The sequence below is a fragment of the Falco peregrinus genome, chromosome 2 (genome assembly GCF_023634155.1).
Source record: "Falco peregrinus isolate bFalPer1 chromosome 2, bFalPer1.pri, whole genome shotgun sequence".
Lineage (NCBI taxonomy): Eukaryota > Metazoa > Chordata > Aves > Falconiformes > Falconidae > Falco > Falco peregrinus.
In genome coordinates, this window is record NC_073722.1 from 107100948 (window position 1) to 107116440 (window position 15493).

General features: G+C 43.7%; 1 protein-coding gene across 1 annotated transcript in view; it reads right to left on the bottom strand.

The window, feature by feature from the left end:
• MYO1C (myosin IC) overlaps positions 1-10848 on the bottom strand; it is a 58871-nt gene extending 48023 nt beyond the window's left edge. Inside the window, exon 1 of the mRNA XM_055794178.1 lies at positions 10705-10848. Within this exon, the coding sequence (XP_055650153.1) occupies positions 10705-10827 (123 nt within the window). The 5' untranslated portion in view covers positions 10828-10848. The remainder of the gene's footprint in view (positions 1-10704) is intronic.
• Positions 10849-15493: the final 4645 nt, after the last annotated feature.

A 15493-nucleotide genomic window follows, 5' to 3' on the forward strand; every position in this document is an offset into this window, starting at 1 on the left:
GTTTCATCCAGCTGCCCACTGCAACGTTAGCAACAATAAAGAATTCCAGTTCAAACCACTTTTGGTTGCCTTCTACCATCACAATGAGGCTACAGTCCACTAAATCACATGGAGCTTCAATTCCATCTAGAAATAGCCTCCTGAAGTTTCTATTGCAGGATGGCATTCCTAAATTTTGTTTACTTGGGTGCCACTACTGGTGGTGACAGCAACAGCAGCTACAAATTGCAGGAACCTGCATGTACGCCCAGAAAGGGCACACATCCAGATCCAACCTCTCGCACGAAAGGTTTTGGCAGCAAAATGAATTCTTTCTCCCTTACCCTTTCTGTGTCGATCACAACGTCATGCTCAGATACCACAACACCGTAACCCTGTCCTACTACCCCACACGTGTAGTGTGGGACTTGCTGGAGTCCCACAGGGCCCAAAAGTCCTTTGAACCTCTACATCTGTTGAAGAGCAGTGCAAAATTGGGCATCCCTGCATCCTCAGCTGGGCAGGGCGTCCCTCATCGCACTGGCTCCCCCAACCCCTTCCACAAGCAGCAATGCTCTGGGAAGTGGCAGAGGTGTATCTGCTCCAGAAGGAGCAAAACACACCAGACATCAGTGCCCAACCGGGCCGCTCTGACTTGGGCTACACTCCCTGCTTTGAACCCGGGCACGTTGCACTTAGGCAGCCACTCGCCGCTTAGGCAAGAAGCGGAACAGACACCAGCTTCTCCTGGCTCAGCATCCAAGTGTGTTTACGCTGGTTGTCTGTACCAGGATTTATCAGTGCCTCTCTATTCCTGACCTGATACCATGATAACAGGCAACAGCAATGCAGGCACTCCACACGCAGATGGTTACTGTACTGCCTAGGAGCTATAATAAGTATTATAGCTTGGGAATCCCCACTACAAGAAGTGGAGTGGAGATAGTGTATTCTATTTATAAATCTTAATAAAGCCAACATTTAGAAGATAACTAATTAGCATTTATGTTCCAAACAGCTGGCTTAGCTCCACATGCACAGGCTGTAAGGTTTTAGTGCCAATCAGCCCACACACCATGGCACAAAAGTCCCCCAGTATGACTGCAGAACATTCTAGCAAACTCAAACTTCTCCTCACTACCACTGACTTCAAGGACCAAAAAACAGTAGCATAAGAAGGGAACGGCTACACAAGCCATCATTCCCACAGCATTACATTATAGACACTTCTCCAAAGTGAAAAGAGCACAGAAAACGTTCCCCAAGGTGCCAGAGCAGTTCCAGGCTGCTGAAAGTTCACCTAGACAGCTGACATTACAGTGATGCAGCCCATCCTCTGTCCCCAGCTGTGCTTGTCCTGGCGCTCTCCCTCCTCTGTATTGGGACCGAGATCTGTTCAGCTCTGAGGAGACAGGTCAGGGAACTAAACAAACAAAAAACTTTATTCTCTTTTTCTTCATCATTGTTCTCCAAATTTTGTTTCAATCGATTCACCAAAGGGTCAAATGGATGCTAGTACAGGTACAAGGCAGGGAGCGGAGAACTACAGCAAAACCAATTTAAATTGAACTTCATGTCAGTAAAAGCTTATCTGAGATACTGGGGGAATACATCCTCCTGGCAGACAAGTAAAGAAAGGGCATTTCATTGAGAGTGATACAGATGAAACTTTAAGACTCTCTGGCCGCTTGCTTCATCCCCTACCCTTTACCACATATACATGCCTCCAAATGTTTAAAGCGTTGAGCAGTGATGTGCATATATTATCACCACCAGCAGCCTCCAGGACAAGCCCAGGAATGACGCTAGAGGCTACAGACTGTCAGCTGTAGTGTTCCGTGGTCAGGAAATCAGCAATATAAACTACCCAACACATGTGGGTATATATGTCACACCAGATTTGCCGGCAGAAGCAAGCCCAGCTAATACACTGGTCTGCTCTTCAACAAATTGCAAACAACCGACAGTTTTTGGCAGGTGCCTTAAAAATGAGGGCTGATGATGCTGCGCTCTGATTGCAAGTACGCAGGAGGGCAGGAAGGGGGGAGCTCACTCCACACACTCATCACTGTGCCAGTTACTGACCCAAATGAACTTTCCCATTCCCTATCAATCTGCAAATCTCAATCCAGCCCACACTAAACACGGATTGATTTTCTACTCTAACAAGCACTGTGTCACATTTGTGTTAACTAACCATCAGTTCAGATAAGTGGTTTGCAATTAAGATGATTTGGTTTGGGGCCAGTGAAAGTATGACCTGAAAAGCACTTTCAGGAGTTCAGTAGAGTGCTAGAGAAATTAACCAGAGAAATTTGCTGGCCAAAAGAGAGGCCAGGTACCAAGCTGACAGCTAGTTTTAGACCTTTATACCAGAATTTACCTTTCCAGCCTATCCAAAATGAAAAGCAAGATTTGTCACAACAACACTTTTCCTTGGAAAGTAACAGCTTGCTTGTACAATGCTTGCAAAAGACTTCTTTGTGAACACTGCAGCACAACGCTGATTTTCTTCCACTCCCCATTTTCACTCAGGTGGCAATGCGATGCTTTCACAGGTGCTACCCATTTCTGATGGGAGACAATTAGCATTTCAGCAAAAACACATTCACTGGCAAACAGCCAACTTAACTGAAGCCTCTAGAAAAGTTTCATGAGCACAGCTTTTGAGTTCCATGGACTTCAGCCTGGACATAGTTCACATTCTCATCCTACACAGAGCCACTTTGTGGAATTTTCCTCCCATTGCAAACTGAACTAAGAAAGTGGTTTGGACAGCAGCAGTTGCCAGGTAAATATATTCGAGGCTTAAGGTTGGAAGGAGCTCCCCTATGTCCCTGCCTAGACATGGAATCATCAGAGCAGAAACAGACACTTGGCAGCCAGTCAGGTTTCAGTTTAAAGAGAGATCAAACACCCTCTTTCGCTCTGCAAGTTTTTTGCATACAGAACTCCACAACTCTTGCAACATTTCCTCTTCACATGGTGCCCTCATGACCAAGCTACCAGAGCAGCACGCAACACCTCACTCCCAACACTCACTACCTGCCAGGCTCTCAGCCCCAGACATCCCCTGCTCTGCTAGCTCTCGCTCACACGGTAGAGAAAGGTTTCAAGGTGGTCACTGTCTACAACAATCTCCGGGAAGAGCAGCTCATCTTGAACACTCTTTTTTAAAATTTTTTCTTTTGCTCTCCTTTCCTTTATACTTCTTCCTTGTATCAGGACAGGACACAATTAATCTCAAATCAGATTAGTTTATACTTGGGATAAATGATGCCTGAAAGCTTTACATAAATATATAAATGGCCCAAACCATCAACCTTATTCCTTAATTATATCAGGCAAAAAGAAAAAATACTGTGTTTGTATCATTATGTCATCACATGTTTTTCTTAAATGTTCTAGGGGTTCTAACACACCTCACAAAGGTACATAAACTCTCTCTTCTATTATTCCAAATCACTCCTAGCTTTCTTTAATCCCTGCACAAACAGTCATGAGAGCACTGTTTCTTCTGTGAAGTGAGGAGACATCTTTTTGGTGATCTTAAAGAACAGTATTTTAAGGTAGACAACATCTAACTGACAGGCAGTGCTACTGCTCATCTGTACTTCTGTAACAACCAAGATTTCAAACAATTTAAAGAAACGCTTTCTGCTGGAAACCAAAATTATAAATGCTGAAACCAAGAGAGAGCACCAAGACAACAGGCATTTGTCCCCAAGTTATTTCATAAGGCTGAGCTTTAAATTTCTTCAGCTAAATAAGCCTGTGGATCCACTACTTCAGGAGGATGCACAGACAAAAAGGAGAGCAAAATAAGATTGGCTGGATTTATGACAGTCTTATTTTGATCTCCTAACCTGTTCTGCCTCCCACACCTTTTTATCCCCCTCAGACTCTTCCAGCCTCCCCTTCTTCTTGGCCTGTACTTTTCTTGCTGAGCTTCCACACCGTTTTGGCCTCCCACTCCTTTTTGGTCTCTGCTTTTATTGGTCTCCCACCCCTTTTCAGCCTCCACTATTCTTTCTGGCTTCCCACTCCAGTTTTCTTTCAGACTCCCACCCCTTCAGCCAACACATGATATTCAAATTCCCTTAAGCTTAAGAGTAGGTAACTTCCCTGTCCCATCAACAGTATCTCGCCTCGCTATGTGCATCCATACTTTGACTTCTACACCCTATCTGACAGAAACAAGACATCTCGGAGTAAAAATGGCATGGTTTTACGCCCAAGGAAATGTGCTGGCTCTCAGCAACTCCAAATCCTGCTAGGACTCTCATAGCACTGTAGTTAATTGTGTTAATGGAGGTAACGAAAGTAAAACATGAGTAATTCTGCAGTGGTAAAAATCAAGAGTTTCAGAGCAATGCTTTCATAAGGTTTAGGGGTGATGCAAATCCCCACCATGCCTGTTTAAACAAATATAAATTTGTTCTAGCTTTGATAATGGCTCCATAAGCTGCTGTTCCCAGTTCCTATCCACCAGCTCTCCCGACAGAAGATCAACAAGATTAAAGTTTAAAAATCATCTGCATTCCCACAGAGTGCTACAATCAGGCACACAAAAAACCACTCTGTACTTCTCTGCAGAACTTGCTTTTGATCCCCTCCCCCAACTTTAAGAGCAACAAATCCATGCACAAAGAAAATGGGGATTTTGGAAATTACATATTTTGTATTTGCCCTCATTTTTGCACAAAAGCTTAAGTTTTCCTTTCTATTTTCAAATAAAATTATGGCCAAAAAAGTTTGTGACTTTGGGATCAATCAAACAAAAAATACACTATTCAAAATGCAATGTTTGAGAAATGCGATAGGTACTTTTTTTGTGTGTGTGGTGTTTTTGGAAAGATGCAACAGATATAAAAGCAGTCCCTTGTTATACATTAGTAATCCTTTTCCAGTAATCATGTTGCTCTGAATCTTCTCTTCCAAGTTGCAATATTTTTTAACTATGTGGTACTTGGTATCTCTGAATGAAAATGAAAGAGAACTGATCACAAAATTCAGAAATGTGTAAATTCAAAAGGAAGATTTCAAGTATCTTCAAAAGTTACAGTTTAACAGTGCGAACACTTCCCACAGTTCCCTCACACTCGAGTCAGCCACGCTTAGTTGCCCCCACTTCATTCCCGCATGAACAAACCCACGGAGAAACCCTACTACATTGCATCGTGTGCACTTGGCATTGTTTGTTCAGCACACCAAAAGGCAAGCAGGTATACAAACCCCAGCTGTTATCAGAATCTTAACAGATGTAATATAGTTGGGTAGGAAAGCTACCTGTGACATCCATGAGAAAATAATGTGCTAACACAAAACAGCTGATACACGGTCCAGAAAAGGCAGAAAACTGCTCACAACTGAACTTCAGTGCTCGCTTCAAAGAAGGCAAAAGAAACATCTGTTTTGCTGTCTAAGTTCCAGTTCTGTCAGAGGGAGAATTCCTGGTGCAAAGGTGTGGCTTTCCCTCCCAAGATGAAGAAAAGGCAATTCCGAACAGACTCCAGAAATCCTAAGAGTATAAGACAACCTGTTATTTAAAACAACAAGATGTGTGAACAGAGAACAAGGCTTTCTGGTCTCTAATTTGGAAGGTTCAATAAAATTAGAGAAAAAAAAATAATTTTTTGCAATAATCCTTCTTCCCAAAACTGCACCATTGGACAAATCAGCCTTTGCTGCAGATCAAAACCTGAACTGCAGAAATACTACTTATAATGCAACATTGTGTAGCATTGCAAATACGTATCCGTTTTTGTTTCTTTTTAAAATGTTGATTATAGTGTGCTGCCTTGTAACGCATGGAACTGCATATTTTAGTTACTAAAGTCAGCAAACAAGTCTGGCTGTTGGAAGTAATTTCCCTGAGTAAACAATGACTCAGTGTGGAGTGTATAAGGTAGAAGTTATTAGTTACTGTTAGCAAGTTTAACCCAACTCACAACACTATACAAAGACACGCTTCAGAACGGAAAATAGTTTTCCTCCTACTTCTGTAATTCCAGTTATACTGTTTCAGAGGAATTTAATTTTCTAAAAAGCTAAACAAATCACTACCTCCTTATTATATAACTGGGCATCGACTGAACTGGACCCTTCAGCCATGAACAATAAGCACAGTGAGAGAGGCGAGTTTACCCTCTTTTCTGTTCTCAGTTTGTCATTACAACTCCGCAGTAAAGATGATTGCTTCTTGGACAGGAACATCCCATCTAGACCAGGCAGCAGGTGATAATGAAAACAGACATAAAACCAACCATAAAACACTGGGTATATGGTAATGAAGAAAAGAATGCTGTACGCTCACCAAAATAAAATCCTCTGACAAACACTGTTCTCTAGTTGAATTACAGCTCCTTCAATAATCCCTCTCTTCATTAGTAAAATGGCCAAATACACCTGGTGATTGTCAGCTGGCATAAGGCACCACAGATCACTCTAACTAATGAAATGCAACCTCAGCTGCTAAGACACAAAGGTTTCCCTGAAGTCTTAAAACCACTACAAAGGCTGTTCTCCAGCTACGAGTATGCGCTGTCTCAAAAATTAGGACCACAACTCTGTATTACAGTTTGTAAGGGTGAAATCTCTGGTCAGATACAAGAGCATTACACGGAAATAGAGAGTCAGATATCCATAGTAAAGTTTTACTAGAAAAGTCCCTCCAAAAGAAATTACTGAAATAAATTTCAAGGCACAGCCTTTTAAAGCAGCTATAGCTTACATGGTCCAGTCAGCATCCAAACAGCAGGCTGAATGCCATCGTAACTGTAGTTTTGTCCACATGCATCTTTTTGTTTAGCAGCAATTTTAGAAAGGTCTTTTATGGGGAAAGAAAAAAAAAAGCAAAAAACCCGAAACATTATTCAGAATAGCATGGATGAAGGATTTTTTTGACCTTCATAGACTATCCATTTCTCAGCAAAAATCAGAATACATTTTGACATAACATTCTTTGCCACTAACAGTGACACTGCTCGTTTGGTAAATGAAACTTTCCAGTAACTGCAGGCTGCCCTATCTTCCAGCTCCAGGATCCTACTGCCTAGAAGGCAAACACTGTAGCATTCCAAAGGTACTGCCACAAGATCTGTTAAAAATCTATGTTCATTTATTACCAGCTGCTGAACTGAATTACAGGAAGGGTGGTGGCCAAGCCGGACCAAGGCCAACGTACCGGTTAAAGGGCTGCAAGTGTCCCGGTGAAGAAAAGCTGGCTGGTCATTCACATGTGACCAAGCGCTTTCCTAAAGAACAAAACTGCCAGGAAGAGCTATCCATGCATGCATGCAAGTCACAGGAGTTCTAAATACTAACTTTTATTGCCTTCCACTACAGGAATTTAATATAGGACAGACTACACTGAAGAAAAGGTAATTAACATTAACAGAAAAGGTACTGGCCCTGCTACTCCTTATTGTATTGAAGAGTATTTAAATATAATGCAGGGCAGGGCTTTAAAGATTACTAGCCCTTCCACCCCCACGCAACATGACTCAGGTGCAGTAAGTTACTTGAGATTTCTCCACTCAGAACCTTCTGTCATAACAAACTTTGTTAGCCTTTCACATTTACTTATACTGCTTGCTTACATCTTTATTAATGCCTTCTGGGAAGAGCTGGCCACCTAACCCACTAACGCAATGACAAGGAGTAAAGTATGCAGAGGAGGGCACAAAATAACATCACAATGTTTTCCAGCACAGAGATCATTTAATCCAGACAGAGGCACAATAGAAGTGGCTCCCTCTGGGCAGAAAAATAACTGTATTACAATCTCACAGAAAGACAACCCATACAAACCTCATCCCCTAGAAAAGCAGATAGAAGGTTCGATGTACGGTTACTGTTGAAGTCAGGGATAGTAATCCTAGTCAAAACCAACCACATCACTCACGAGCTGGTTATGAAGCAGCGAAGCAGGATATAACACAGTAAAACCCCTGATGGAGGACAAACCCATGCTCTAACTGCAAGTGCTTTACACCAGTACAAAGCATTGCTGCCACCAACGGAGCAGTCCCCACCCGATCCCAGCCATTTCTTCCTGTGCCATCGTATTCTTTGTGCAGGCAGAGACGTTCACATGCTCACACAATGAGCTGAGCTGGGAAACTGCTCCAGACAAACGACCTATTTGTTTTGCCTACTCAGTTTTAATTTGGATCAGCTCTGAAAAGTTAACCACATTTGACTGTCATCAATACAGGTAAGCCAACGCACAATACAAATGGTTTTCCCCACAGCAAGATTTTAGAATTGTGCAAATATGCCTGTATAAATGGTTCTTCAGTTTGTATGAAAGGACAAGTACTTTAGTTGCATTTGGATCACTTACAAAGGGCAGTAGGACACACCATCCTTAGGAGTGTACTTGAAGTTCTCTCCACCTCCTTTTCTACAGCATCAGTAACACATTGCATTTTCCCAAACACACATTTGTCCTACAGAAGGCATTAGCTATTTGAAAGCACCCTGTGAACAGTTCTCACCCGTTACTCCTTCAGACTGGGAGACAAAGTGCTCTAGCCCAGTCATCCTCAACATTCTGCATGCTGGAACTATTCAAAACTGTCAGGTAAGAGCACTGGGGTGAGGGAGGGGGGCAATGGACTGAAATACACAGTGGCTGTGGTTTACACATCGCCCTGTGACTGCAGCCAGCTGCTGCAGTTTGTTTCTCCTGCATTTGGTGCAGGTGTCCATTTTGACAGGGGTAGAGGAATTTGTACAGTTCCTAGAAAGCATGCCGTTCTCAACACACTAAGGCTGGGTCCTGTAAGCAAGATGACACTACAAGCAATAAAACAATCCCAAATGTCTGAATACTACTGGAACCATCTTATTTTTGCATAAAGGCATCCACAGAGTTTGAACTTATTCCTAGAAAGACAGAGTGTATTGCATCTGTTGCTAAGCATTCTTGGCCCACGTTTTTTTACTGTCCTTCCTCCAGTGGGCTTAGATTAAAAAAAAAAAACACGAAAGAAAGAAAGAAAAAAGGCTTCTACCTGACTTGAAGACTTTTGTCAGGATCTATACAGTTTGTCATAAACAATTATAAATTCTGAAGATGTATCATAATTCACAAGTTTCTTTGCTATTAGTTATGCAAAAGTGAACAGAAATTACATGCTGGATCCTGAGTCACATGGGATCTCTCACTAGCTTGGCATGTTATGAATCAGACTTGTTTTCCCTTTAAAAAAAGTAATCTATCCTTTATGTCATGATAAATTAGGATAACGTGCGTACAGTCTAGCACTCCACTGGTCCCTGCCAGGCACAACAGAAGACAAGATTTATATTTACACAGCCACTCCCTAAAACACAGGGTTATACTGAGTATCAAAACTTAAAATCTTTAAGTGCAATGACAGTGGTTGCCATACCAGGGCCTACTGTAAAAATTAAGAACTCGTCAGCTCCGTAAGCCTTAGGCAGTTACTGAAAGTTTTGAAAAGGTGCTGACAACTGGTAACTGTCTATTGCTCCAAAAGTAGACAAAAAAAACCACCTTTCTTCCCCATTACTCTAAGATGTGGTTCTGCTTTCGCGGCTTGTCCCACCAACCAAACAAATTTTCTCATTTGTCACTTTCTAAACCAAGGCAGCTACCATCTACAAGTAGGTCTGGAGAAACCGTCCACCTCAAGCAACTGTCATAGAAAGAATAAATACCAGAATAGTCTCTGTATAGTATCTCAGAACCATTTTTCTTCTGTAACCTTCCCAAACATGAGGATGCAGATCAAGCCAGGTTACTTCAGAAGTTACATGTTACTAGAAGGAGTTGTTCATTCAGCACAGAGTCAGATTCCTTCCATAAATCACTGTCACTTCAAGCAATTAACTCCAGGTGTATTAGAAAAGGGAAAGACTGGCACAAAAAGTAGTGCAACAGATGGGGACCCTCGAGTCCCAGCGGGGATGCAGACCTATGGTCAAAGCTGGAGAAGTTAGGGTGTCTGACATCTCCACCTGTACGAGAGGACTGAAGATACCGAGCTATCTTTGTGAAGTGCTTTTAGGCACCTGTGCAAAAGCTGACGGACGAGGAAGAACGATTCCAGTATAAGCGTAAGCGCTGCCCACAGCAGGGCGTACCGCCAGTCAGCACACGGCAGCGCGAGGACATTTATGACAAGTTCGGTATGTACAGAAAGCCATGCTTGAGAGGAAGGCGGCGGGACCTCCCTGACACACCGGTCGACGGCCACGTCTCAGCTCGGGAGCGGTCCCCGTGCTGCCCCTACGGCAGCTCTCCGGGCGAGCCTGGGCAGGAGGGGAGCCCGTTGCAGCGGGGGACGGCCAGGCGAGCGGCACCGGGCGGTGTCGGTAACGCTGCGGAAGGGGAGGGGAGGGCTGCCCCGGAGCCACGCCGGGCAGCCGCCAGGAAGCCGGCTGCTCTGAAAGGGTCATTTGTTTCTACCGTGGAAATTTCAGAGTTTCCGGGGGAAGGTGGCCGACTCCGGGGGAACGGCCAAGCCGCGGCCGCCCGCCCACCCTCCCCCGGGGCGCCGGCCGGTGCCGCCCCCCGCGCCCCTCCGCAGCCCCCGAGCCGGCGGCGTGCTCCCCGGGGCAGCCCGCGGCCATGTGGCCGAGCCCCGGCGCCTTTCGGCCAGCGCGGGGGGCGGCGGCCGGCGGCCGCGGTCACCCCTCCCTCGGGCCGGGGCCGGCCCTGCCCCGCCGCCCCTGCCCCGCTGCCCCGCTCACCTGCGCTCGGCGCCCCGCGACGCGCGGCTCGGGGCCCTGTGGCGGCTCCGCCAGCGCCTCGGCGCCGACTGCCCAGGGGAGCCCGCGCCGCGCCGCTAGTGAGCATGTCCGAGCGCCGGGCATGCGGAGTGCGGGCGGCGAGGCCGCGGCCCTGCCTCCGCCCTCACCTGCCGTCAGCTCCGCGGGGCGGGCCGCCCGCACGGTAGCTCCCCCCGCGGCCCGCCGGCACCGGCCGGGCCACCCGCAGCCTGCCCGTACGCTTCGGCTCCCCGCAGATAAACCTCGGCCCCCGATAATGGCTTTGCCATCCCCTCCTCGCGGGCACCTGTTTGGGGGAACCGTCAGGAGCGCATCTCCCCGGGAAGGACGCAGGGTGAAGTTCACTCCGGAGCCATTCCCCAAAGCCAGAGTGAACTGCCAACAAGCTCAGGTAACCACCCGCTCCGTGCGGCAACACGCATCCCGGTTCACCTCTCCTAACACAAGGCAGGCGAGGCATGGGATTTAATCCTGACCGACTGAAGCATACCGAGCTGAAACAGTCAAGCCCTGCGCTTGCCGCTCCTGCAGCAAAGCATCTTTAACCGTAAGCTTCTGTTTGTATTAAAGCACAGCACATCAGAAACAGCTTTTTTCTGGCCATTCCTGCAGCACCAACAGAACTTGATAAATGGAGACCGATGTTCTCAAAGTAGCAAATTAAGCAAACTACAGTTTTACAGACTTAGGAGTTTCAAATGAGTATTTGAAACTATTTAGAAAGCTGAACCAACACCTTTTCCCTCTGTCTCCCCCAGGATCCTGGCCTGTGCTGTTCAGGATAAAGTTTAAAGGAATGGTTCCCTCTGGGAAAGACAATTCAGTCCCGCCGGTGTCCTCTACTGTCACTACAAATCAGACAGTAACATTCCCAGACCGTTTACTGAAAACCAAAGAACACTGGAATTGGTACTACCTCCCCTTCACACAAGGCAGAGGTCTCAGGTTTTTCTCAGTAAAATGACTCTAACAATTGTGTAATCCCCACAGTACATGTTTTAGCTAATTTTCAGATCAAGTTTCAGATTACTTACTAGAAAGACAATGCTAGGAAGCTGGAGCAACACGCACAGATGCATACTTCAGTACAAGATGGCTCTGCCCACAGCAATCTCCTACCAGAACTGAAGCTCTATCGAACAGTTTATAGCTACCTATGCCAGAGAAATACAAATTCACAGTTGCCTTTAGGTACACTTAAACATGTTGAAGAGTTTTTACACAGTTCCTTCTCTTTAGACTCCTTTAATTAAAAAGTATACAAATCCAGTTAGAAAATATTCGGGACACACAGAATGGTTATTTGAGTACTGAAAACTGAAATTATTTCTAGAAAAGTACTGTGCCTTTCCTAACTGTTCATGTCTACCATGTCAAACCACGAATAATCCTCCCATGGATTTTCCATTTGCTTACATTCAAACCCCGAACCCGAGTCAAAGTCACAAGTTCATGGGATAGTCAGTTCCTCGAGATATTAGTAACAGTCCATTAATATGTTCCTCTACTACTGAATTTCTGATGTGTGAACCTTCCTATAACATTCAGGGCACGATTCCAGTGACGACACGGATAATCAATATTGAAGAGGATCAACATACTCTCTTCAAAGTTCTTTCCCCCCTTCCTTTGTAGTTTGGAAATGCTTCCAGAATTCTGACAGAATGAAAACACCCGGGCCAAACACCAGCTGCAAGTCGCACCAATTTTGGTACACTGAAGTATTTCTACAGGAAATACATATTAATCATTTTCTAAACTCCCAGTCACTTAATATTGACATTCATTGCTACAGATTTCATCCTAGTGAGAGAAAACTCTTCACAACGCAGCTACAGTCACTCCAGCCCTGCAGAAGCCTCGTATTTTTGCACTAGCATTTCTCATTCAGAACAACAGTGACTAAGTTGATTATTGTGTAATTAACGCTAAAAGAAGGGAAAAGAGGGCAATAAAAACCAGGCTTACAGTCTTGCGTTCTCCATTGCGACTAACCACGCGGATGATTTCTCCTGTAGGAATACATTCAATTTGCAGTTCCATTTTTCCAAGGTAAGTTAGTAAATCTCTCTAGTCTTTACGGATAGTACTGATTTCAAAGGACAGCAGCAGAACAACCCGAGCAGTCTGGGAGCAGACCTTGACTAACTGCAATCTTTGGTTTGGAGCCCTGTTGTGAGAGGAAGAGACGAACCTCTGTATTTATACTGAGTGTAGGTGTGAGCTGAAACAACAATTAAGTTCAAGACTAGTTTCCACTAGTTACAATGTGTCAAGACAGTTCCAAGAAGCCTAAATTTATGTTCATGTTTATTGCCACAAACTTTGTTGATGTTCCATTTTAGTCCCAGCGGACTTACAAAAGTAAAGTCACTGCGGATGCCGTTTCATAGGTATAAGCACAAAACATTCACGCAGTAGACTTTACAAATCTACCAAGAGATTTTATGTAGAAAAGATTCTTCGTCTTTGCCTTGGTTCAGATACTTGGTTCAGAGCAATAGAAAATACTAACTACTCCCATGGTAACTACAGGAAGTTCTTAAAATTGTTGCACAATGAAGTTATTAATTGAATCCTTGAGTAGCTAACTAATAATGACAAAGGAAATTAACTTGCATGTTACCGCACAAAAATTCTGGCTACGAATATGAGAAAAATAATCCACTTAACACTGGTTTAAGTGCAATTGCAGACTTTTGCTATAGCCATGTCATCCATTAATGCAGTATCTAGACCTATCACCTCCCTCATGCATCCCCCCCAACAGATGCAGATATCCTGCCTGGGACTGGGAAAAAAAAAAAAATCAGCCTAAACGTCAGGTATTTAAAGATTTGCTGTTAGGAGACAATTGCTGCTATCTTCTTGGAATAGCCAGATTTGAATTTTCAACTTTACTACAAATTCCAGCTGATACCGCTTGTCAAAAAAGCTACCTAAATGTTAAAATTAACAAGCACCTGGCCATTCAAGAGCTGATACAGAGAACACCATTCTGTTCAGTAACTGAAATGGCCTGTCACTCTTCTGTGTTTCCGATCTGGAATTATTCTTACACTTCCCTTAGCTGGAACAAGATTGTTCCAGTCCAATAGTTGCTTCCTTGACCACTTATTCCCAATACAGGCTTCTACTGAAAAAAGATTTTATCACAATTTAAAAAAACATCACTGTAACTTCTGCAAACAAACCCGCCCTACTCTCAGTAATACAGAGCAAGACCTAGCCTATCTTATCCACCCTTCCAATACAGAGAAATTACAAAGATTAGTAGTCTAGAACACCAGAGCTATTAAACTGGAACGATTTCTGTGACAAGACACCAGAATTATGTGCAAAAAAATATCTGAAAATGAGCTACAAGTAAGTGAGAACAAGAGGAAAAAAAAATGATAAGGGAAGTAGAAAGGGGTTGAAGAAGAAAAAAACATATGTAAAAGAGAGAACAAAATAGAAGAGGAAACAGAAGAACGAAGTCTGGTCTCTGCCGAGACCAAGCAGTACACTTCAAAACCACAGTTACAGTAAAGCTCACATTTGATAAACATGCTGAAACATTCCCTGCTAGGGCTGAGGTCTGTATTTGATAACCGTACTTTGTTTGAAACTGACAGTTAACAGGTTAAAATGTCAGCTGGTTTTTTTTGTTTGGTTTGAGGGTTTTTTTGTGGTGCCAGTAAATTCTTATTTTCTGAATTTTTCCTGCATTTCCTCTCACCGGTTTGCATTCCCAGATCTCATACTTCCCGGGTCTTCACTGTTTTCCTCAGTGATTCTTCCAACCCATGCTTCAAATGCTCCCACACAGATATTTCTTGTTACTTTCTAGACTGCATGTATGAGATGTTCTCTTAATTGCAGAGCCCTTGAAAGGGGAAGATGACAGTTCCACTGTAATATAGGAAGGTAGGATGTGCACACACAGACAGATTATTTTTGTTAAGTTGAAGCAATTCAAACAGACAAGTCCAGTTGATTTTTAAGTCCAGCCATTCAAACAGACAGTTCCTGAGTAGATCAGTTTCCAGAGTAACTAAATGTGTATTGCATAGATTCATCAGGTGCTGAGTGCCATTGCCTTGGCCGAGGAAAGATACACAAAGAGTAGCTTACTCTGCACTACTGTGTACTACACAACTCTCTGTTTGAGTTTGTGCCTGAAGAGAGCTAAAGACAAAAGAAAGCAAGCTGTGCATGTAGACAACTGGCCTCGAACACTTCCATCTTTACACAAAAATCTTTTTCTCCATTCTCTTTCAAGATGGGTATAAAGAAAAAACAGATACAAGGAAACTACGATATTACTGCTTGATGCATGAGTTATAAAGTTAAATAACATCCTACAGTGATGAGTACCAGGAACTTCCTGTGATCTCCCTATCTTGTTATTACAAAAGAAATTTCTTCATTTCAATCACTTTCAAATAGCAAATCCCTATATCCAAGGACAGAAAGGGCCACCGGAAATATTCCTGTTAGTAATGCAGAGTTCTCAAAAAAAGTTATCATTTCCTCTCTCAAGGAAAACCTAATTCAAGCTTTGTTCGGCTGGCCTTTCAACTGCAGTATATTAATTAAGACAAGTTCATCTGAGTGTCACGTAGTGTCCAAGAGCAGAGAAGGAAGCAGTGGTAGTAGAAACAATAGTCTTTATCAGAACATATTTTTAGGGTCTAACAAACACGCAAGACATCTTAGAAATATTTCCTGTTTACACAGAGCTGTACTATCTATGTGCAATGATACA